The sequence below is a fragment of the Phyllobates terribilis genome, unplaced genomic scaffold (assembly GCF_046119375.1).
Source record: "Phyllobates terribilis strain yellow unplaced genomic scaffold, ASM4611937v1 Scaffold_5__5_contigs__length_657084704, whole genome shotgun sequence".
Classification (NCBI taxonomy): Eukaryota; Metazoa; Chordata; class Amphibia; order Anura; family Dendrobatidae; genus Phyllobates; species Phyllobates terribilis.
In genome coordinates this window covers 386,458,194-386,482,977 of record NW_027362765.1, presented here as the reverse complement: position 1 = coordinate 386,482,977, position 24,784 = coordinate 386,458,194, and the positions used below count along the sequence as shown (strand labels likewise).

At 45.1% G+C, this 24,784-nt stretch overlaps 1 protein-coding gene across 8 annotated transcripts in view; it reads left to right on the top strand.

The window, feature by feature from the left end:
• KCNIP2 (potassium voltage-gated channel interacting protein 2) overlaps nucleotides 1-24,784 on the top strand; it is a 654,874-nt gene that overhangs the window by 576,476 nt on the left and 53,614 nt on the right. For 6 of the 8 annotated variants that reach the window (XM_073684931.1, XM_073684932.1, XM_073684929.1 and 3 more), the window contains exon 2: nucleotides 15,758-15,882. In XM_073684931.1, coding sequence (XP_073541032.1) covers nucleotides 15,758-15,882 — 125 coding nt within the window. Of the gene's footprint in view, nucleotides 1-9,357; nucleotides 9,458-15,757; nucleotides 15,883-24,784 lie in introns of all 8 variants that reach the window. The other 2 variants (XM_073684924.1, XM_073684926.1) reach the window with 2 other exon arrangements.

The following is a 24,784-nucleotide window of genomic DNA, read 5'->3' as shown; positions in this document are numbered from 1 at the left end:
ATTACCATTCAGATAGGTAGTTCCAATAAAGTTCCTTTAATCCGGCATAAGTGTCATGTTTTCAGATGTTCTGGATTATCGGACAGTTAAAGAAAAGAATGGTACATAAACAGTCCCTTGTAACTACTATATGTACTTAAAGGGGTATTCCCAACACTGACAGTTATCGCCTATTTCTGATCGGTGGGGGTCCGACTAGTGGGACCAGGGTCGGCTCCAGGTGTATACAGGGTCCCAATGAGCCGCTCTTCGCTTTTTCCTCCTCTCCTTGCAAGAGCCATAACTTGTTTATCATTTGATCTAGAAATCTGTATAACGGCTTGTTCTGTTTTTATTTGCGGTACAACAAGGTTTTTTTTTCTTACCATCTTGGGGTCCACATGAGTTTGTGATTAATTTTTATTCCATTTATTTGGGGAGGGGAGGTGAAGTGGCCAAAAAATCCTGTGATTCTGCCTTTTTGGGGGGTTTTCAGTGTATGGGATAAATGTTATGACATATTATTAGTTTGGACAGTTACACTCCTGGTGGTACCAAATATTTATACCCTAGGGAGGACTAATAAAAAATGGTAAAAAAATATCTATCTATCTATTATCTATTATCTATCCTATCTATCTATCTATCTATCTATCTATCGATCTATCGATCATCTATCTATCTATCTATCTATCTATCTATAGTATCTATCTATCTATCTATCTATCGATCTATCGATCATCTATCTATCTATCAATCTATCTATCTATCTCAAATCAAATGGGCTTTATTGGCAGGACTAAGTACATGTTAGCATTGCCAAAACAAGTGGTAAAGTAAAATAATGGGGGGGATGGGGATAGTAACGCCCAGGGTGGGGTATCGAGGGTCCATGACATATCAGGCTCCTCTTAGTCTGTGGCAGGTACTGACATATTGAGCTGCTATGGCCGCTGCACCTTCCTCTTCCCCCAGTAGTATAGGCAGTTCGTCTTCCTCCTCCATGGAGGTGAAGTCTGGGAGGAGATCGGACAGTCTCATGAAGTGAGTGTCCCTCACTGCGGAGTATTTGGGGCACCTCAGCAAGAAGTGGGCCTCATCCTCCACGTCCTCCTGGGGGCGCTGCTGGCAGAGTCTGCACTATCAGGGCATGTAGCTCTGTTGGTGCCTCCCGGATTCGATGAGTAGGCTTTGGGCGCTCAGTCTGTACCGGCTCAGGATCTGTCGCTCTTTGGGGGGTTTCGAGTTTCTCTAGATATGGGGCCAGTTTGTATTCCCTCTGTAGGTTCTGGTATATCGTCAGTTTCTGTGATTTGTTAATGTCGTTCCTCCAGACGCTGAGATATTCCTCTTTGTCTTTGTGTACCATCTTTCCGATAACACCTTTTGTCAGGCCATGCAGGTTGATGGCTTGGTCAGGCTGGTTTGGGGTGATTTTTGTTGGGGGGGGGCTTCATTCTCCTGGGGCTTCCTGGTGTAGCAAGGCTTTCTGATGGTAGGAGCTGGGGCTACTACTTTGTAGATGAGCCTTGAATGATAGCGCCTTCTTCTGGATCACAAGTTGTAGCGGATATCGGCCCAGCTCGGCAGGCGCTGTTTGATGTGCTCCGATGGACTTGGAGGAGGTGTTTGCAGAACTCTATGTGGAATATTTCTGTTGGTCCAGCGTCCCATTTTGACCAGTTTGGGTATGAGACCGGACCCTAGACTTTGCTTCCGTACAGAAGGATTGGGGCAATGATGGTATCAAAGATTTTTAGCCCGATGGTTACAGGTGCCTTGAGATGGTACAGACGTCTTCTGATGGCATAGAAGGCTTTACACGCCTTGTCTTTCAGCAACTGTATGGCTTGCTTAAAGCTCCCTGATTGGCTGAGTTCTAGGCCCAGGTAGGTGTACCTGTTGGTTTCTGTAAGTGGACAGCTGTCTATTGTGACGGGGGGATGGCCTTCTGGTTTCTGTTTTCTTTTCTTGAAAACCATTATATTAGTTTTCTACTGGTTGATTGGCAGTACCCATGTGGTGCTGAAGGTCTCTAGGATTTTAAGATTATCCTGGAGGCCTTTCGCAGTTGGTGATAACAGCACGAGGTCATCAGCAAACAGCAGAAATTTCACCTCTGTGTCATGGAGGGTGAGTCCTGGTGCTGAGGAGGACTCCAAAGCCACCGCCAGCTCGTTGATGTAAATGTTGAAGAGCGCTGGCCTGAGGCTGCAGCCCTGTCGCACTCCTCGGCTCTGTTGAAAATAGGCCGTCCTCCTTCCATTCACCCTCACGCTGCAGCTGTTCTCAGTGTAGGAGCTTCGGATGACATCATATGTTTTGCCTCCTATTCTGTTCTCCAGCAGTTTTAGGAATATTTCTGGGTGCCACACTGAATCGAAGAACTTCTTGAAGTCCACAAAGCAGGCATAGATCCTCCCATGCTTTGTATTGTGGACGTGGTTCTTGATGAGGCTGTGCAGGGTGTAGATGTAGTCGGTGGTGCGGTGATTTGGCATGAAGCCTGCTTGGCTTTTGCTGAGTATGTTGTGTTGGGTGAGGAAGGTCAGGATCCTCTTGTTCAGGATGCATTTGAAGAGATTCCCCAGGTTACTGCTGACACATATTCCTCGGTAGTTTGCTGGTTCGTACTTGTCCCCATTTTTGTGTATTGAGGTTATCAGTTCTTGGTTCCAGTTTTTGGGAAAGTACCCAGCCTGCAGTACAATATTGAATAGTTTTGCTATTGTAGCCTGGATGTCTGGCGGGCTGTATTTCTGCATTTCTGGGAGGATCCCATCTGGGCCGCTGGCTCTTTTACCTTTTATCAGTGTGATCCTTTCTGTTATTTCTGGCAATGTAATTGGTGTATCCAGAGGGTTTTGGAAATATTTTCCTCCATATCCTTCAGTTTGTTCCGGGTTCAGGTCTTCGCTTGGGATGTCTTTGTAAAGGTCCTTGAAGTACTGGAGCCAGATGTGACCGCTCTGGATGTAGGGGTTGTTGCTTTTTTGGTTGGATCCTAGATGGTTCCATAATTCCCAAAAGCTGGTGTCTTCAAGGGCATCTTGGAGTTGGAGGAGTTTGGTGGAAATGTGGTTTTGCTTTTTCTTTTTGAGGATGGATTTGTAATTTCGGTGTATGGTGAGGTAGGCTTCTCACAGGGTGGGGTTGTTTGGGTCTCTGAGTTTTTTATTTGAGGCCGTTCTTAGGGTCTTCCTTGTAGCTTTACATTCCTTGTCAAACCAGTTGTTGGGATTTTGCTTACCCGGCCTTTTGTTGCTGCATCTTTTCAGGTCGGACATTTCTGCCATGGCATAGAGTATGTCGTTAAGGTCCCTAGCTGCTAGGTGAACTCCTTCTGGGTTAAGTTCGTACACATTATTATGGAAGCGTTGGAGCTTATCCTTGATCTCTGGTCTGTTGATGGCATTTGTATATTTCGGGGACAACGTCTTGTATGATTTGAAGGATGGAGGCAAGCTTTCTATTATCTATCTATTATCTATCTATTATCTATCCAGAGCTGCCACTAGGAATTTCAGGGCCCATACTGTCAAAATTTCTGGGCCCCCTTGAGACTCCGCTCAGTCTCCACCCCAGCACCGCCTCCACCCCTTGAACCTTCCTCAGTCTCCCCGCCCACTCTTGGAAAAACTCCATTCTGCACCTTGTCCTCACCAGCCTCCCTCTCATCAGCCTCCCCTCACCAGCCTCCCTCTCCTCAGCCTCCCTCTCATCAGCCTCCCCCTCATCAGCCTCCCTCTCCTCAGCATCCCCTCAGTAGTTTCCCCCTCATCAGCATCCCCTCATCAGCATCCCCTCATCAGCCTCCCTCTCATCAGCCTCCCCCTCATCAGCCTCCCTCTCAGCAGCATCCCTCTCTGTAGCCTCTCCTCGGTAGCCTCCCTCTCAGCAGCATCCCTCTCTGTAGCCTCTCCTCGGTAGCCTCCCTCTCAGCAGCATCCCTCTCTGTAGGCTCCCCTCAGTAGCCTCCCTCCCAGCAGCATCCCCTCACCAGCCTCCCTCTCATCAGCATCCCCTCAGTAGTTTCCCTCTCATCAGCATCCCCTCATCAGCCTCCCTATCATCAGCCTCCTCTCACCAGCCTCCCTCTCATAGGCCTCCCCTCACCAGCCTCCCTTTAATCAGCCTCCCCTCACCAGCCTCCCTCTCATCAGCCTCCCCTCAGTAGTTTCCCTATCATCAGCATCCCCTCATCAGCCTCCCTCTCATCAGCCTCCCCCTCATCAGCATCCCTCTTTGTAGCCTCTCCTCGGTAGCCTCCCTCTCAGCAGCATCCCCCTCTTAGTAGCCTCCCTCTCAGCAGCCTCCCCCTCACTATCACATACAGACACACTGCTCACTAACACACACACACTTGCCTGACCGCCTGCCGCCATCCCCAGCCACAACAGACTGAAGATGAGCGAGCACAGCCACACAGCCTGTCACAGGACCATGATGCACTCGGCGGATTAAAGGTACAGCACTCATTTCCGTCTGGCGGGTGCATCATGCGCTGAGCTTCTGTCCTAAGGGCCCGGTAAGCAGAAACAAAGAGAGGGGGGGCCCCGAGCCATGGGCTTGGGCTGGCGGGGTCCCCCCTTTTTGCTTCTGGTCACCGGGCCCCATACATCAGTAAGGGCAGTCATCCCTGATGGCGGCCCTCTTTCTATCTATCTATCTATCTATCTATCTATCTATCTATCTATCTATTATCTATCTATATTTGGTACCACCACAAGCATAACTGTTATATACTGTATGTATATATATATATATATATATATCAGAAGAATGCAGCAGCACTCCATATGGCCAAGATACGTCTTGACAATGAAAATATTAGATCTAAATTGTTTTGCTCAGCATCAAGTACTTACAAAAAACGAAGGTTTTTAGCGCATAAATTGGCCAATTCATGTGTGCCCATCAACCACGGCAAGGTAACCTCCCCATTAAATGTAGGTGTTTTTAGCCCAGAAGAAGACATGTCTGTCCATTTAGTTGTAGGCTTGTAGCCCAAAAGTGGCATGTAAGGCAGAGTAGTTACCCATCAGGGGGAGGTTACCTTGCCATGGTTGATGGGCACACATGAATTGGCCAATTTATGTGCTAAAAACCTTCGTTTTTTGTAAGTACTTGTTGCTGAGCAAAACAGTTTAGATGTAATATTTTCATTATTTTCATTGTTAAGACATATCTTGGCCATATGGTGTGCTGCTGCATCCTTTTGAAATATTTTATAGTTACGGCAGCTGGCACCAGTTCACACTAGGAGGTGCTGGTCAGGTTTCTCTGGTTTGTGTATATATATATATATATATATATATATATAGTACAGACCAAAAGTTTGGACACACCTCATTTAAAGATTTTTCTGTATTTTCATGACTATGAAAATTGTACATTCACACTGAAGGCATCAAAACTATGAATTAACACATGTGGAATTATATACTTAACAAAAAAGTGTGAAACAACTGAAAATATGTCTTATATTCTAGGTTCTTCAAAGTAGCCACCTTTTGCTTTGATGACTGCTTTACACACTCTTGGCATTCTCTTGATGAGCTTCAAGAGGCAGTCACCGGAAATGGTCTTCCAACAATCTTGAAGGAGTTCCCAGAGACGCTTAGCACTTGTTGGCCCTTTTGCCTTCACTCTGCAGTCCAGCTCACCCCAAACCATCTCGATTGGGTTCAGGTCTGGTGACTGTGGAGGCCAGGTCATCTGGCGTAGCACCCCATCACTCTCCCTCTTGGTCAAATAGCCCCTACACAGCCTGGAGGTGTGTTTGGAGTCATTGTTCTGTTGAAAAATAAATGATGGTCCAACTAAACGCAAACCGGATGGAATAGCATGCCACTGCAAGATGCTGTGGTAGCCATGCTGGTTCAGTATGCCTTCAATTTTGAATAAATCCCCAACAGTGTCACCAGCAAAGCACCCCCACACCATCACACCTCCTCCTCCATGCTTCACGGTGGGAACCAGGCATGTAGAGTCCATCCGTTCACCTTTTCTGTGTCGCACAAAGACACGGTGGTTGGAACCAAAGATCTCAAATTTGGACTCATCAGACCAAAGCACAGATTTCCACTGGTCTAATGTCCATTCCTTGTGTTCTTTAGCCCAAACAAGTCTCTTCTGCTTGTTGCCTGTCCTTAGCAGTGGTTTCCTAGCAGCTATTTTACCATGAAGGCCTGCTGCACAAAGTCTCCTCTTAACAGTTGTTGTAGAGATGTGTCTGCTGCTAGAACTCTGTGTGGCATTGACCTGGTCTCTAATCTGAGCTGCTGTTAACCTGCAATTTCTGAGGCTGGTGACTCGGATAAACTTATCCTCAGAAGCAGAGGTGACTCTTGGTCTTCCTTTCCTGGGGCGGTCCTCATGTGAGCCAGCTTCTTTGTAGCACTTGATGGTTTTTGCAACTGTACTTGGGGACACTTTCAAAGTTTGCCCAATTTTTCGCACTGACTGACCTTCATTTCTTAGAGTAATGATGGGCACTCGTTTTTCTTTACTTAGCTGCTTTTTTCTTGCCATAATACAAATTCTAACAGTCTATTCCAGGGGTCCTCAAACTTTTTAAACACGGGGCCAGTTCACTGTCCCTCAGACCATTGGAGGGCCGGAATATAGTTTTTTTAAAAAAAAACTATGAACAAATTCCTATGCACACTGCACATATCTTATTTTGACGTAACAAAAACAATACAGGAACAAATACAATATTTAAAATGAAGAACAAGTAAAGTTAAATCAACCGGTATTTCAATAGGTAGGTAACTGTACCCAATAGGCAGCATAGGTCCTCAATAGGCAGGTAAATGTCCCCAATAGGCAGCATAGGTCCCCAATAGGCAGGTAAATGTCCCCAATAGGCAGCATATGTCCCCAATAGGCAGGTAAATGTCCCCAATAGGCAGCATAGGTCCTCAATAGGGAGGTAAATGTCCCCAATAGGCAGGTAAATATCCCCAATAGGCAGCATAGGTCCCCAATAGGCAGGTAAATGTCCCCAATAGGCAGCATAGGTCTCCAATAGGCAGGTAAATGTCCCCAATAGGCAGCATAGGTCCCCAATAGGCAGCATAGGTCCCCAATAGGCAGCATATGTCCCCAATAGGCAGGTAAATGTCCCCAATAGGCAGCATAGGTCCTCAATGGGGAGGTAAATGTCCCCAATAGGCAGGTAAATGTCCCCAATAGGCAGGTAAATATCCCCAATAGGCAGCATAGGTCCCCATTAGGCAGGTAAATGTCCCCAATAGGCAGGTAAATGTCCCCAATAGGCAGGTAAAGGTCCCCAATAGGCAGGTAAATGTCCCCAATAGGCAGCATAGGTCCTTAATAGGCAGGCTATTTCCCCCTTATAATGCCCCATGCAGGATGTCACCCCCCCATATAATGCCACATGCAGGATGTCCCTTTCTCCCACCATATAATGCCCCATGCAAGATATCACTCCCCTGTCTTTATAATGCCCCATGCAGGATGTCACCCCCACCCCCATATAATGCCCCATGCAGGATGTCACTCCCCTGTCGTTATAATGCCCCATTCAGGATGTCACCCCCCCCCCCATATAATGCGCCACACAGGATATCACTCCCCTGTCGTTATAATGCCCCTTTCAGGATGTCACTCCCCCATATAATACCCCATGCAGCATGTCACTCCCCCATATAATGCCCCATGCAGCATGTCACCCCTAATATTATGTCCCATGCCTCCATACATTAAAAGAAAAATGCAATACTCACCTCCCTCCTCCTCACCTGCTGCCGCTGCTCAGGTCTGTACTCCGGCGTTTTCCCGCTCTGCGCTGCCTGTGATGGCTCAGGGGAGGGCGCGGTGTAAAGACGTCACCGCACCCTCTGACCTGACACGTCACAGGGAGCGCAGACCAGAAAGACAGCGGATCTGCGGAGGCACGAGGAGAGGTAAGTATCGGGCTGCCGGGGCTCTGAGAAAGCGAGGGGAAGGGCGGGCGCTGACACCGCTCTCCCATCCTCCGCCCATAGCCCGGCGGGCCGGATAAAAGTCCTCCGCGGGCCGCAGTTTGAGGACCCCTGGTCTATTCAGTAGGACTATCAGCTGTGTATCCACCTGACTTCTGCACAACACAACTGATGGTCCCAACCCCATTTATAAGGCAAGAAATCCCACTTATTAAACCTGACAGGGCACACCTGTGAAGTGAAGACCATTTCCGGTGACTACCTCTTGAAGCTCATCAAGAGAATGCCAAGAGTGTGCAAAGCAGTCATCAAAGCAAAAGGTGGCTACTTTGAAGAACCTAAAATGTAAGACATATTTTCAGTTGTTTCACACTTTTTTGTTAAGTATATAATTCCACATGTGTTAATTCATAGTTTTGATGCCTTCAGTGTGAATGTACAATTTTCATAGTCATGAAAATACTGAAAAATCTTTAAATGAGAAGGTGTGTCCAAACTTTTGGTCTGTACTGTGTATATATATACTGTACGTAGATAGATAGATATAGAAATCAGATACATAGTTGCAGACTTATCGAAAGTGTCTAAAAGGAAAACCATCTTTGTTTCCCCTAGCAACCAATCACAGCACAGCTTTCATTGTACCACAGCAGTTTATAAATTGAAACTTGTGCTGTGATTGGTTGCTAGGGGAAACAAAGATGGTTTTTCTTTTAGACATTTTTTATAAATGAGGCCTGTAGTTTTTTTCCCCCATTGTTTTTGTTTTATCTTTTTCATTACACTGTAATACTGTAATATTGCATAGGTGTACAGACATGGCAGACACAGGGGCCTTGTCTAGGCCGTTGGCAACCTATTTCCGTCCTCGTAAATGCCATTGTCACAATTGACAGCAGTATCTCTCGAGCTGAGCTACTGAGATCGGAGTTAGTCCCGATCCCGGCTGTTAGACTCAGGTGCCGGCTGTACAAGCAGATGGCGCCGCACGGTATGGAACAGGCTCATGTCATGTGCACGAAGAGTGGACCCCGCCGATCCTGACAGCAAGGCTCTATAACAATACCCCATTGTAATGAAGCAGTGACCATTACTTTCGGACCATTCCCTTTCCCTCCACCCCATAAATAATGAATGGAGGGGCCACTGCTTGATTTCTATGCGGCTTTTTAGAGCCCGTTCTTGGGATCGTTGGGGGTCCCAGTGATTGAAACCCCACCAATCAGAAAGGTATCCTGTGGATAGGCGATAACTCTCCACATTGGGAATACCCCTATACAATCTGTGATTACATGACTTTTTGGGCATTTTATTAGATAATCCCCCCCGTTCTTTTTTGTCTGTCCCCAGCGTCCGTTCCTTGTCCCGCTCGTCCCGCCGTGTTATTTCCTCATTTAATACTTTGCTTTGTCCTGGTGAATTTCAGGGAATGTTCCCAACCAAAATAAAAAAGCTTTTAAGCAGCGAATCCTCAAACTGTTACCGTGCTGCGGCCCCCCGGACACTCCCTCAGTCAGTGAAAGCAAGTGACAACTTTCTCATTTATTCTGTGTGTTTGTGACTTGTGTTACACATCAGAGCTGTGTCAGAAATTTACAAAACTGCGTCTTAAAGGGAAATTTCTCTGACTGTCGATATTAATGTCTGTGAATCTACAGCCGTCCCTAAGATACATGGGAAAGACATTTTGAAAATAATCACTATGAAAAATATCATAAATTGAATCTGAAGTTTGCTCCAATCATGCAAATACTGGTAAGCATGGGAGGAGCTTCCTACTGAGCTCACTGCTGCCCCCTGCTGTGATAAGTGTTATGATCTGCTACAGAGACTAAGGAAAGACAGGAGATCTGTCCCTACATTGGAACTAAACTAGATCCCTACGATGTAACGGGGAACCTGATCCTGCGATCAGACCCGCTAAAGTCCTCGGCTAGTCTGAACGCAGACCTATAGATGTGAGGGAGGGATCCCTACAAGAACTAGGGACTGGGAAAAGTTGGACACCTCCTAGCAGAAATCGTAGCAGTCAAAGACAAACGCACAACAAAAAGTAAAGAGGTCAAAAGACCTAGCAAAACTAACAGAGAACGGCAACAGAGCACCAAGCTAGCTCAACAGTAGTAAATACAAATGAAGTCCAGCAATGCCAGGAGGGCGGAGCCGGATTAAATAGGCAAAACTGGTCATGTGACCAGCAAACTAAAAAAAACCTAACAGGAGAGTTGTAACAATAAGAGGGGAAGGGGAAGTCAGAACTGATATCAGCACATTTCTGGTGATAAATAAAAGGATCTTTTGAAACTTGAGATGAATGGATAGATAGATAATAGATAGATAGATGATAGATAGATAAAATATAGATAATAGATAAAATATAGATAGGTGATTGATAGATGGATAGATGATAGATAAATAGATGATAGATAGATGATAATAGATAGATTAAATATAGATAATAGATAAAATATAGATAGATGATAGATTGATAGATAGATGATAGATACATAGATTATAGATAGGTGATAGATGATAGAAGATAGATAGATACACACGTGGTCAAAATTGTTGGTACCCCTCGTTTAATGAAAGAAAAACCCACAATGGTAACAGAAATAACTTGAATCTGACAAAAGTAATAATAAATTAAAAATCTATGAAAATGAACAAATGAAAGTCAGACATTGCTTTTCTGCTTCCACAGAATTAAAAAAAAAAATAAACTCATGAAATAGGCCTGGACAGAAATGATGATTCTTCTTAACTTAATATTTTGTTGAACAACCTTTTGAGGCAATCACTGCAATCAATGAGCAAACTGCTCCAGTTGTCTCGTGTTTGAAGGTTGCCTTTTCCAGACGGCATGTTTCAGCTCTTTCCAAAGATGTTCAATAGGATTTAGGTCAGGGCTCATAGAAGCCACTTCAGAATAGTTCAATGTTTTCCTCTTCGCCATTCTTGGGTGTTTTTAGCTGTGTGTTTTGGGTCATTATCCTGTTGCAAGACCCATGACCTGCGACTGAGACCAAGCTTTCTGACACTGAGCAGCACATTTCTCTTAGAATCCCTTGATAGTCTTGAGATTTCATTGTACCCTGCACAAATTCAAAACACCCTGTGCCAGATGGAGCAAAGCAGCCCCAGAACATAACAGAGCCTCCCCCATGTTTCACTGTAGGGACAGTGTTCTTTTCTTGATATGCTTCATTTTTCCATCTGTGAATATAGAGCTGATGTGCCTTGTCAAAAACTTCCATTTTTGTCTCATCTGTCCATAGGACATTCTCCCAGAAGCTATGTGGCTTGTCAACATGTAGTTTAGCAAATTCCAGTCTGGCTTTTTTATGATTTTTTTTCAACAATGGTGTTCTCCTTGGTCGTCTTCCATGAAGTCCACTTTGGATCAAACAACGACGGATGGTGCGATCTGACACTGATGTTCCTTGAACTTGAAGTTCACCTTTAATCTCTTTAGAAGTTATCCTGGGCTCTTTTGTTACCATTCGTATTATCCGTCTCTTTGATTTGTCATCAATTTTCCTCCTGCGGCCACGTCCAGAGAGGTTGGCTACAGTCCCATGGATATTAAATTTCTGAATAATATGTGCAACTGTAGTCACAGGAACATCAAGCTGCTTGGAGATGGTCTTATAACCTTTACCTTCAACATGCTTGTCTATAATTTTCTTTCTAATCTCCTGAGACTACTTTTTCCTTTGCTTCCTCTGGTCCATGTTAAGTGTGGTACACACCATGTCACCAAACAGCACAGTGAGTATCTGTAGCCCTATATACAGGCACAGTGAGTATCTGTAGCTCTATATACAGGCCCACTGACTGATTACAAGATTGTAGACACCTGTGATGATAATTAGTGGACACAACTTGATTTACCATGTCCCTTTTGTCAAATTATTTTCAGGGGTACCATCATTTCTGTCCAGTTCTATTTCATGAGTTTAATTTTTTTTTAAATTCTGTGGAAGCAGAAAAGCAATGTCTGACTTTCATTTCTTCATTTTCATAGATTTTTAATTTATTATTACTTTTGTCAGATTCAAGTTATTTCTGTGACCATTGTGGGTTTTTCTTTCATTAAACGAGGGGTACCAACAATTTTGACCACGTGTGTATATCCAGTGAAGTTACAGACAGCACTCCAGTTTTTCAATAGAATTTCTGTGGTTTGTTGACACATAATCGTAGCGGTGACGCAGTAGACTTGAGATTTATTCCCATGTTCTCACTGTTTGTGGATATGCGCAGTGAGAATACAAGGATGCCGAACAAGGCGTGGTTCTGAAAGTAATGAAGACGCTAATGGGATGAGCTATTGTTATATGTAAACTATACACAGGTGGGACGAATCATCAATTAATATAATTATGATGGTATTAGCACTTTATACACGCTCGAGCACTAAAATAATGAGTTACCACAATATAGAGTGTACATGTGGAATGAATGTTTGTAAAATTATGTATTGTGAATGAGTACTTTATATGAAATGATTGTATTTATCATTATTTTTAATTGCTGCACCTATTTATAATTCACTTGATGATTATTGCACTGCTTGAGAAAGTTCCTCACTTTGGAACGAAACGTTGCGACTGTGACTTTGTGTCAATGGACCACAGAATTTCTATTGAAAAATAGGAGTGCTGCCATTATGTTCACTGGATATAGCTGAGGTTTATTCATGCCTATCAGGCTTTGCACCCACCATCTCCTTTTAAGCTTGCTTGTGCTGCACCATATATATTTTTTAGTTAGATGATACATGGATAGATAGATAGATAATAGATAGATGATATATTATAGATAGATAGATGATATATAGATAGATGATAGATAGATGATCCATAGATCGATGATAGATAGATAATAGATGATATATAGATAGAGATCGATAATAGATAGATAATAGATGATCCATAGATCGATGATAGATAGATAATAGATGATCCATAGATCGATGATAGATAGATAATAGATGGATAGATAGAAGAGTGTTGCTATTTTTTCAGGTTATACACAGGAGGATAGAGTTGGTAAGCTGATGCTTGATCCCTGTTTACACCTTTCTGAGTATAGTGCTGCTTTCTTTTCTTCGTAGACACACACTATATGGAGAAAAGTAAAGGACCCCACATCTTAGCCATTGAATTTAGGTTTTTCATCCAGCCCCATTGCCTCCCCCAGTGTATAATATTCGGCTCGGCCACATTGTCCAAGTTGTATACATAACATCAGCCCCATTACCCCCGGTGTTTAACATCCAGCCCCTCACCCCCCTGTGTATAGCATCCAGCCTCTAGACCCCTTCAACCATCCCCGAGTGTATAACATCCGGCCCCTAGACCCCCTCCATCACGCCCGGTGTATAACAGACACATATAGGTGTCTATGACATATTCAGCCCTTTTGTGCTTTACATTTTTCCCAATGTTTCTCCTTATTTGGTTTTATTTGGCATCCTGGCTTTTCTAGACACATTCTCTTTTCTGTATATTCTACCCTATTGTCCTGTTTATAATATTTTATGCTAGATGTGGCTACTTCGGTTTTCACCATGCACTTTCCTCTGGTTACTTTTCTTTGCATTCTTTATTTTTCTTTCTCCTATAACATGTTATTTACAATGTCTCTTGATTTCACTGAATACTATGTATAGGAATTTTTTTCCAGTGTACCGAAACGTTTATTCTGAATTGCTGTTTATCAATAAATGACATTATTTCACTGTATTGAGTGCCAAGTCTACTTTCTATTGAATTACGGGCCAGGATCCGACTTGTGCATCTAGTCTAGAAGTGCAGTGATTGGTCCTATAAGACAACTCCATGCCGTCCTGCTAGGCTTCTTCCTTTTCTCTCTCTCACTCTGGACCGACTCCACATCCTTCTTGTTGTTGCTTCCTTCGTGTGGCTTACTACCTGCCTCGGTCATCTCCCTTTTGCCACAAATGCACCCACCACATGGGGGTCTGCCAACATAATCAGACCTGTGGTCTGCTACTACTACAGGCTTGTCCCTATCTGACATTCAACCCGGAAACTCTGTTGTGCCCTTACTTAGCTAGTCCCCCCTGGGCTAGTCTCAACCATTAACTCCAACCTTTTCCTGTTACCATAACTACCTAGTGCTGGGCAGATCACAACTCTATCACTAATATAAATCATAAAACATTTCAAACACCACAATACATGACATCATTTTACATATCTCCAAGGTGGGATCGTGGGCAGCACTTCCGCTTCCTTACATTTCCCCCTTCTTTAACGATTGCCGTCCTCAGCCACCCGGAACCTGCAAAACACCAAACAATTTCACAAACACACATCTAACATATTTTAAACAACTTTGGGTTTTCCTCTTCCTATAGATCAGCATCGACCCGGTCCTTGTCACTAGGGACACCGGAACAATAGCAAGCCAAGTCCTCTAATCCAGAATCTTCCACTTTACACACCCAGTTGACAAGGTCCATAGAGATATGGGAGGTGGAATATAGAGGTATCTCAGCACTTTTCTCCATATAGTGTAAATACAAGATAGATATTATATATGATACATTCTGAGCAGTTTATATAACAAACGACACATTCTCGGCTCATTCTTTCTCTGCTATTGTTCATTCATGTAATCTTCATTATTTTTCTTGATTGATCTGGATTTCGCTATGAGCCGGTTACACTACAAATTAGCCGACATGAATTAGAGCGGCTTCAATCCCATTTAATGAGAGATTAATCCTCTGGCAGCGGCAGCAGCGGTGTAGTGTTCTGGGTCAGACCGCTCGTGTTACCGTGTACCTTGTTCATATCACACTCGCTGGCACAGACTACAGGAGGTTCAGGCTGGTGTTATGTTCTCCGCATTCAGAAATGGTCCTTACAACAAGTACGATCATAATATATCAAAAAGTGATTGAACCAATAGACTTTTTATGTTTATTTTTATATATGAATATTGTTGTATTTTTATAATTTGTATTTACATTTTAAAATGTCTGCTTTAAATGACAGATTCTAATCTGACACAGGAATTTTTTTACTTTTTTTCGTTAAAAAAAAAATGTACTCATTTATTCCTAAATAAGGCCAAACATCTCTATACACTGCAAATAGGGCAGAAATAACAGCTAATAGAGTAATTTTAGGACCCTATGCTTCTAGCAGAGAGTATCTCTATGATACAGTACTGAATAGAGACATTAGCAAGCCATATTTAACAATAGACATTTATAGGCAAGCGCCTAGGGCGGCGAAAATTAGAGGGCAGCATTTTAATGTTTATTTTATCAGCGGAAATTTGTGTCACATTTCTTTATACTTGAAGAGAGGGGTCCTAGGTAGAAGAAGCTTGCACCAAGTGCTGGATGGACAATCTATACCGCAAATCTGAGCCAGGACTGGTGGGCAAGAGCTTTATGTGTCACAGCCAGACAGCAGTCATGCTGGTGTAATATGTTATGCTGCCACCTAGTGACCTGCGCTCACATATATAAAGAGAGAGCTGCAGAGATGCGGGGTTGCTGTGTGAATGTTGCCTAAAAGACTCATCCTGCAAAGAAGAGATTGATGCCAATGCCCCTCTGATGGGCGCTAAGTTCTGTGGTGTCTTCTGGCAGTCGGTAAATGTCCGGCACATGGGATTAGACATGTGGTGCAGCGGCAGGGAGTTCACACTGTATCTAATGTGCTTATGGGTCAGGACTGGGGAAGCGGGATTCTGTGGAAGCGGAATCTGAACATCATGTAGATATCGTCGTGTCCGGCCTCGTCCACCTCTTCTAACGCCTCTTCTCTCCGCTCTTGCAGACAGTATAGAGGATGACTTTGAGTTGTCCACCGTCTGTCACCGCCCGGAGGGACTGGAGCAACTACAGGAACAATCCAAATTTACCAAAAAAGAACTTCAGGTTCTGTACAGAGGCTTTAAAAATGTGAGTATGAGACAGCGCAAGAGGGGTCCACCGAACCACTGTACTGTATCTAAGCCTAGTGTGTGTGATACTGTCCACCGAACCACTGTACTGTAGCTAAGCTTAATGTGTGTGATACTGTCTGCTGAGCCACGGTACTGTATCTAAGCCTCCCTAGTGTGTGTGATACTGTCTGCTGAGCCACGGTACTGTATCTAAGCCTCCCTAGTGTGTGTGATACTGTATGCTGAACCATGGTACTGTATCTAAGCCTAGTGTGTGTGATACTGTCTGCTGAGCCACGGTACTGTATCTAAGCCTAGTGTGTGTGATAATGTCCACCGAACTACTGTACTATATCTAAGCTTAATGTGTGTGATACTGTCTGCTGAGCCACGGTACTGTATCTAAGCCTCCCTAGTGTGTGTGATACTGTATGCTGAGCCATGGTACTGTATCTAAGCCTCCCTAGTGTGTGTGATACTGAATGCTGAGCCATGGTACTGTATCTAAGCCTAGTGTGTGTGATACTGTCTGCTGAGCCACGGTACTGTATCTAAGCCTCCCTAGTGTGTGTGATACTGTATGCTGAGCCATGGTACTGTATCTAAGCCTAGTGTGTGTGATACTGTCCACTGAACCATTGTACTGTATCTAAGCCTAGAGTGTGTGATACTGTCTGCTGAGCCACAGTACTGTATCTAAGTCTAGTGAGTGTGATACTGTCCACCGAACCACTGTACTGTATCTAAGCCTAGTATGTGTGATACTGCTGCTGAGCCACTATACTGTATCTAAGTCTAGTGAGTGTGATACTGTCCACCGAACCACTGTACTGTATCTAAGCCTAGTATGTGTGATACTGTCTGCTGAGCCACTGTACTGTATCTAAGCCTAGTATGTGTGATACTGTCTGCTGAGCCACTGTACTGTATCTAAGTCTAGTGAGTGTGATACTGTCCACCGAACCACTGTACTGTATCTAAGCCTAGTATGTGTGATACTGTCTGCTGAGCCACTGTACTGTATCTAAGCCTAGTATGTGCGATACTGTCTGCTGAGCCACGGTACTGTATCTAAGCTTCCCTAGTGTGTGTGATACTGTATGCTGAGCCATGGTACTGTATCTAAGCCTAGTGTGTGTGATACTGTCTGCTGGGCCACTGTACTGTATCTAATCCTAGTATGTGTGATACTGCCCACTGAACCACTGTACTGTATCTAAGCCTAGTATGTGTGATACTGTCTGCTGAGCCATGGTACTGTATCTAAGCCTAGTGTGTGTGATACTGTCTGCTGAGACACTGTACTGTATCTAAGCCTAGAGTGTGTGATACTGTCTGCTGAGCCACTGTACTGTATCTAAGCCTAGTATGTGTGATACTGTCTGCTGAGCCACTGTACTGTATCTAAGCCTAGTATGTGTGTTACTGTCTGCTGAGCCACTGTACTGTATCTAAGCCTAGTATGTGTGATACTGTCTGCTGAGCCACTGTACTGTATCTAAGCCTAGTATGTGTGATACTGTCTGCTGAGCCACTGTACTGTATCTAAGCCTAGTATGTGTGATACTGTCTGCTGAGCCACTGTACTGTATCTAAGCCTAGTATGTGTGATACTGTCTGCTGAGCCATGTTACTGTGTCTAAGCCTAGTATGTGTGATACTGTCTGCTGAGCCACTGTACTGCATCTAAGCCTAGTATGTGTGATACTGTCTGCTGAGCCACTGTACTGTATCTAAGCCTAGTATGTGTGATACTGTCTGCTGAGCCACTGTACTGTATCTAAGCCTAGTGTGTGTGATACTGTCCACCGAACCACTGTACTGTATCTAAGCCTAGTGTGTGTGATACTGTCCACCGAACCACTGTACTGTATCTAAGTCTAGTGTGTGTGATACTGTCTGCTGAGCCACTGTACTGTATCTAAGCCTCCCTAGTGTGTGTGATACTGTATGCTGAGCCATGGTACTGTATCTAAGCCTAGTCTGTGTGATACTGTCCACTGAACCATGGTACTGTATCTAAGCCTAGAGTGTGTGATACTGTCTGCTGAGCCACTGTACTGTATCTAAGTCTAGAGTGTGTGATACTGTCTGCTGAGCCACTGTACTGTATCTAAGTCTAGTATGTGTGATACTGTCCACTGAACCACTGTACTGTATCTAAGCCTAGTATGTGTGATACTGTCTGCTGAGCCATGGTACTGTATCTAAGCCTAGTATGTGTGATACTGTCTGCTGAGCCACTGTACTGTATCTAAGCCTAGTATGTGTGATACTGTCTGCTGAGCCACTGTACTGTATCTAAGCCTAGTATGTGTGATACTGTCTGCTGAGCCATGTTACTGTATCTAAGCCTAGTATGTGTGATACTGTCTGCTGAGCCACTGCACTGTATCTAAGCCTAGTATGTGTGATACTGTCTGCTGAGCCACTGCACTGTATCTAAGCCTAGTATGTGTGATACTGTCTGCTGAGCCACTGTACTGTGTCTAAGCCTAGAGTGTGTGATACTGTCTGCTGAGCCACTGTACTGTATCTAAGCCTAGTATGTGTGATACTGTCTGCTGAGCCACTGCACTGTATCTAAGCCTAGTATGTGTGATACTGTCTGCTGAGCCACTGTACTGTATCTAAGCCTAGTATGTGTGATACTGTCTGCTGAGCCACTGTACTGTATCTAAGCCTAGTATGTGCGATACTGTCTTCTGAGCCACTGTACTGTATCTAAGCCTAGTATGTGTGATACTGTCTGCTGAGCCACTGTACTGTATCTAAGCCTAGTATGTGTGATACTGTCTGCTGAGCCATGTTACTGTATATAAGCCTAGTATGTGTGATACTGTCTGCTGAGCCACTGTACTGTATCTAAGCCTAGTATGTGCGATACTGTCTGCTGAGCCATGTTACTGTATCTAAGCCTAGTATGTGTGATACTGTCTGCTGAGCCACTGTACTGTATCTAAGCCTATTATGTGTGATACTGTCTGCTGAGCCACTGTACTGTATCTAAGCCTAGTATGTGTGATACTGTCTGCTGAGCCACTGTACTGTATCTAAGCCTAGTATGTGTGATACTGTCTGCTGAGCCACTGTACTGTATCTAAGCCTAGTATGTGTGATACTGTCTGCTGAGCCACTGTACTGTATCTAAGCCTAGTATGTGTGATACTGTCTGCTGAGCCACTGTACTGTATCTAAGCCTAGAGTGTGTGATACTGTATGCTTAGCCACTGTACTGTATCTAAGCCTAGTATGTGTGATACTGTCTGCTGAGCCACTGTACTGTATCTAAGCCTAGTGTGTGTGATACTGTCTGCTGAGCCATGGTACTGTATCTAAGCCTAGTATGTGTGATACTGTCTGCTGAGCCATGTTACTGTATCTAAACCTAGTATGTGTGATACTGTCTGCTGAGCCATGTTACTGTATCTAAGCCTAGAGTGTGTGATACTGTCTGCTGAGCCACTGTACTGTATCTAAGCCTAGTATGTGCGATACTGTCTTCTGAGTCACTGTACTGTATCTAAGCCTAGTATGTGTGATACTGTCTGCTGAGCCACTGTACTGTATCTAAGCCTAGTATGTGCGATACTGTCTTCTGAGTCACTGTACTGTATCTAAGCCTAGTATGTGTGATACTGTCTGCTGAGCCACTGTACTGTATCTAAGCCTAGTATGTGTGATACTGTCTGCTGAGCCATGTTACTGTATCTAAGCCTAGTATGTGTGATACTGTCTGCTGAGCCACTGCACTGTATCTAAGCCTAGTATGTGTGATACTGTCTGCTGAGCCATGTTACTGTATCTAAGCCTAGTATGTGTGATACTGTCTGCTGAGCCACTGTACTGTATCTAAGCCTAGTATGTGCGATACTGTCTGCTGAGCCACTGCACTGTATCTAAGCCTAGTATGTGTGATACTGTCTGCTGAGCCACTGTACTGTATCTAAGCCTAGTATGTGTGATACTGTCTGCTGAGCCATGTTACTGTATCTAAGCCTAGTATGTGTGATACTGTCTGCTGAGCCACTGTACTGTATCTAAGCCTAGTATGTGCGATACTGTCTTCTGAGCCACTGTACTGTATCTAAGCCTAGTATGTGTGATACTGTCTGCTGAGCCACTGTACTGTATCTAAGCCTAGTATGTGTGATACTGTCTGCTGAGCCACTGTACTGTATCTAAGCCTAGTATGTGTGATACCGTCTGCTGAGCCATGTTACTGTATCTAAGCCTAGTATGTGTGATACTGCCTGCTGAGCCATGTTACTGTATCTAAGCCTAGTGTGTGTGATACTGTCTGCTGAGCCATGTTACTGTATCTAAGCCTAGTATGTGTGATACTGCCTGCTGAGCCATGTTACTGTATCTATGCCTAGTGTGTGTGATACTGTCTGCTGAGCCATGTTACTGTATCTAAGCCTAGTATGTGTGATACTGTCTGCTGAGCCACTGTACTGTATCTAAGCCTAGTATGTGTGATACTGTCTGCTGAGCCACTGTACTGTATCTAAGCCTAGTATGTGTGATACCGTCTGCTGAGCCATGTTACTGTATCTAAGCCTAGTATGTGTGATACTGCCTGCTGAGCCATGTTACTGTATCTAAGCCTAGTGTGTGTGATACTGTCTGCTGAGCCACTGTACTGTATCTAAGCCTAGTATGTGTGATACTGTCTGCTGAGCCACTGTACTGTATCTAAGCCTAGTATGTGCGATACTGTCTGCTGAGCCATGTTACTGTATCTAAGCCTAGTATGTGTGATACTGTCTGCTGAGCCACTGTACTGTATCTAAGCCTATTATGTGTGATACTGTCTGCTGAGCCACTGTACTGTATCTAAGCCTAGTATGTGTGATACTGTCTGCTGAGCCACTGTACTGTATCTAAGCCTAGTATGTGTGATACTGTCTGCTGAGCCACTGTACTGTATCTAAGCCTAGAGTGTGTGATACTGTCTGCTGAGCCACTGTACTGTATCTAAGCCTAGTATGTGTGATACTGTCTGCTGAGCCACTGTACTGTATCTAAGCCTAGTGTGTGTGATACTGTCTGCTGAGCCATGGTACTGTATCTAAGCCTAGTATGTGTGATACTGTCTGCTGAGCCACTGTACTATATCTAAGCCTAGTATGTGTGATACTGTCTGCTGAGCCACTGTACTGTATCTAAGCCTAGTATGTGTGATACTGTCTGCTGAGCCATGTTACTGTATCTAAGCCTAATATGTGTGATACTGTCTGCTGAGCCACTGTACTGTATCTAAGCCTAGTATGTGTGATACTGTCTGCTGAGCCATGTTACTGTATCTAAGCCTAGTGTGTGTGATACTGTCTGCTGAGCCACTGTACTGTATCTAAGCCTAGAGTGTGTGATACTGTCTGCTGAGCCACTGTACTGTATCTAAGCCTAGTATGTGTGATACTGTCTGCTGAGCCACTGTACTGTATCTAAGCCTAGAGTGTGTGATACTGTCTGCTGAGCCACGGTACTGTAGCTAAGCCTAGTATGTGTGATACTGTCTGCTGAGCCACTGTACTGTATCTAAGCCTAGTATGTGTGATACTGTCTGCTGAGCCACTGTACTGTATCTAAGCCTAGAGTGTGTGATGCTGTCTGCTGAGCCATGGTACTGTATCTAAGCCTAGTATGTGTGATACTGTCTGCTGAGCCATGTTACTGTATCTAAGCCTAGTATGTGTGATACTGTCTGCTGAGCCATGTTACTGTATCTATGCCTAGTGTGTGTGATACTGTCTGCTGAGCCATGGTACTGTATCTAAGCCTAGTATGTGTGATACTGTCTGCTGAGCCACTGTACTGTATCTAAGCCTAGTATGTGTGATACTGTCTGCTGAGCCACTGTACTGTATCTAAGCCTAGTATGTGTGATACTGTCTGCTGAGCCACTGTACTGTATCTAAGCCTAGTATGTGTGATACTGTCTGCTGAGCCATGTTACTGTATCTAAGCCTAGTGTGTGTGATACTGTCTGCTGAGCCATGTTACTGTATCTAAGCCTAGTGTGTTTGATACTGTCTGCTGAGCCATGGTACTGTATCTAAGCCTAGTGTGTGTGATACTGTCTGCTGAGCCACTGTACTGTATCTAAGCCTAGTATGTGTGATACTGTCTGCTGAGCCATGTTACTGTATCTAAGCCTAGTGTGTGTGATACTGTCTGCTGAGCCACTGTACTGTATCTAAGCCTAGTATGTGTGATACTGTCTGCTGAGCCATGTTACTGTATCTAAGCCTAGTATGTGTGATACTGTCTGCTGAGCCACTGTACTGTATCTAAGCCTAGTATTTGTGATACTGTCTGCTGAGCCATGTTACTGTATCTAAGCCTAGTATTTGTGATACTGTCTGCTGAGCCACTGTACTGTATCTAAGCCTAGTGTGTGTGATACTGTCTGCTGAGCCACTGTACTGTATCTAAGCCTAGTATGTGTGATACTGTCTGCTGAGCCACTGTACTGTATCTAAGCCTAGTATTTGTGATACTGTCTGCTGAGCCACTGTACTGTATCTAAGCCTAGATTGCCTTCTGAGTTTGTGTATAACGTGTAGTCCTGAGCTGCTGAGCCGATGTATGTAAGCATATTGTGTGTGATACCGTCTGCTGAGCTATCGCATCTACTCCTATGATGTCTAATACTGTGCCGCTAAAATGATCTAACTTGTGTGGTACTGAGTTGTGTATCTAAGCCGATTGTGCACAATACTCTATGCAGTTAATTTATCTGTATCTAATCTGTCAGGCTCAGGTACATGGCTCAGCAGACAATGCCAATCATATGTGATACTGTTCTGCTGCACAGTATTTCTGTAGCTATCATGTTTGATACTACCTACTTAGCTTTGTATCTAAGCCTGCCATGTGTGATACTGTCTGCTGAGTTATGTATCTAAACCTGTCATGTGTGATACTGTCTGCTGAGTTATGTATCTAAACCTGTCATGTGTGATACTGTCTTGTGAGTCATGTATCTAATCCTGTCATGTGTGATAATGTCTGCTGAGTCGTGTATCTAAGCTTGTCCTGTGTGATGCTATGTGCTGAGTTGTGTATCTAAGCCTGTCGTGTGTGATACTGTCTGCTGCACTGGTGTATTCATACCTATTATGTGTGATGCTGATCTGGTGTATCTAAGCCTATGATGTATCCCGCGTTGTGGTGACCTGTATGTAAATCTCTCAGGTTCTGTATAGATCGTCCTCCATACTGTCCCTGGATCTAGAGGCAGCTTAGATACACTGGCGGAGCGCGGAGTCTGAGCACTGCGGTAGTCGTCAATTATAGATGGCGGCGGTATCGGCTCATTATGGAGATGTGCAGCGCAGGGTCCAGATCTGATTTTTTCCTTGGAAAGCTGCAGGGTCCGTGTCCTGAGCGAAACCGAGCGGACATTAATATTAATCAGCTAATCTACTAATGGGAAGGAGAACAGAGGGACACACAGGAGTTACAGCGTTACATGGTGACTGCGGCTGAAAAAGATACAACCATGGGATGAGAAAGAATAAAGGGAAGGGGCACAAGCACAATGCATGATCCAGTCTGCCCAATATCGTTCCCTCCTGATCCCGAGTGTCGATCGACCGGATCAACATCTATGAGAATTTTACACATTTACATAATTATTTGTTATTTTCTTCTAAAAAAAAAAAAGCATCTAAACCTTTTTGAAACCATAAACGATTCTCTCTGTTACCGACACCTGCGGTCAACTACTGTGATCATCTCAGATCGCAATGCATGGACTTACCGTGCATCTCCCGACCGGGCATCCCCCGACCGCACATCCCCCGACAGCACATACCCCGACCGAGCATCCCCCGACCGAGCATCCCCCGACCGCGCATCCCCCGACCGCGCATCCCCCGACCGCGCATCCCCCGACTGCACATCCCCCGACCGAGCATCTCCTGACCGCGCATCCACCGACCGCGCATTCCCCGACCGCGCATCCACCGACCGCGCATCCCCCGACCAAGCATCTCCTGACCGCGCATTCACCGACCGCGCATCCACCGACCGCGCATCCCCCGACCACACATCCTCCGACCGAGCATCCCCTGACCGCGCATCCCCCGACCGCGCATCCTCCGACCGAGCATCCCCTGACCGTGCATCCCCTGACCGTGCATCTCCCGACCGGGCATCCCCCGACCGAGCATCCCCCGACTGCACATCCACCGACCGCGCATCCCCCGACTGGGCATCCCCCGACCGAGCATCCCCCGACTGCGCATTCACCGACCGCGCATCCACCGACCGAGCATCTCCCGACCGCACACCCCCCGACCGCGCATCCCCCGACCGCACATCCCCCGACCGAGCATCTCCCGACCGAGCATCTCCCGACCGAGCATCTCCCGACCGAGCATCTCCCGACCGAGCATCTCCCGACCGAGCATCTCCCGACCGCGCATCCACCGACCGCGCATCCCCCGACCGCGCATCTCCCGACCGCGCATCTCCCGACCGCGCATCTCCCGACCGGGCATCCCCCGACTGCGCATCCACCGACCGCGCATCCACCGACCGAGCATCTCCCGACCGCGCATCCCCCGACCGCGCATCCCCCGACCGCACATCCCCCAACTGCGCATCCCTTGGACACGCATCAAGTGTTTCAGCCTCATAGAAACATATGAGGTTGGAAGACACTAGGACAGTCGGGGAATTGCAATCTGAGATCGGACCGATGATCGCAGACGTCTGAAAGAGCCGTCCTAATAGTCCTCAGGGTAAAGAAGCCTTAAATCCTTTGGAGATTCTACCGCTTTCTCCAGGTGGAGGGAACGCATCATTGTCCTTTACGTGAAGCAGGTTTTCACCAGACTTTTTGTATGGGCCATTTATGTACAATTACTCATGTCCCCCCTTAGACATCTCTCCTCAAGGCTAAA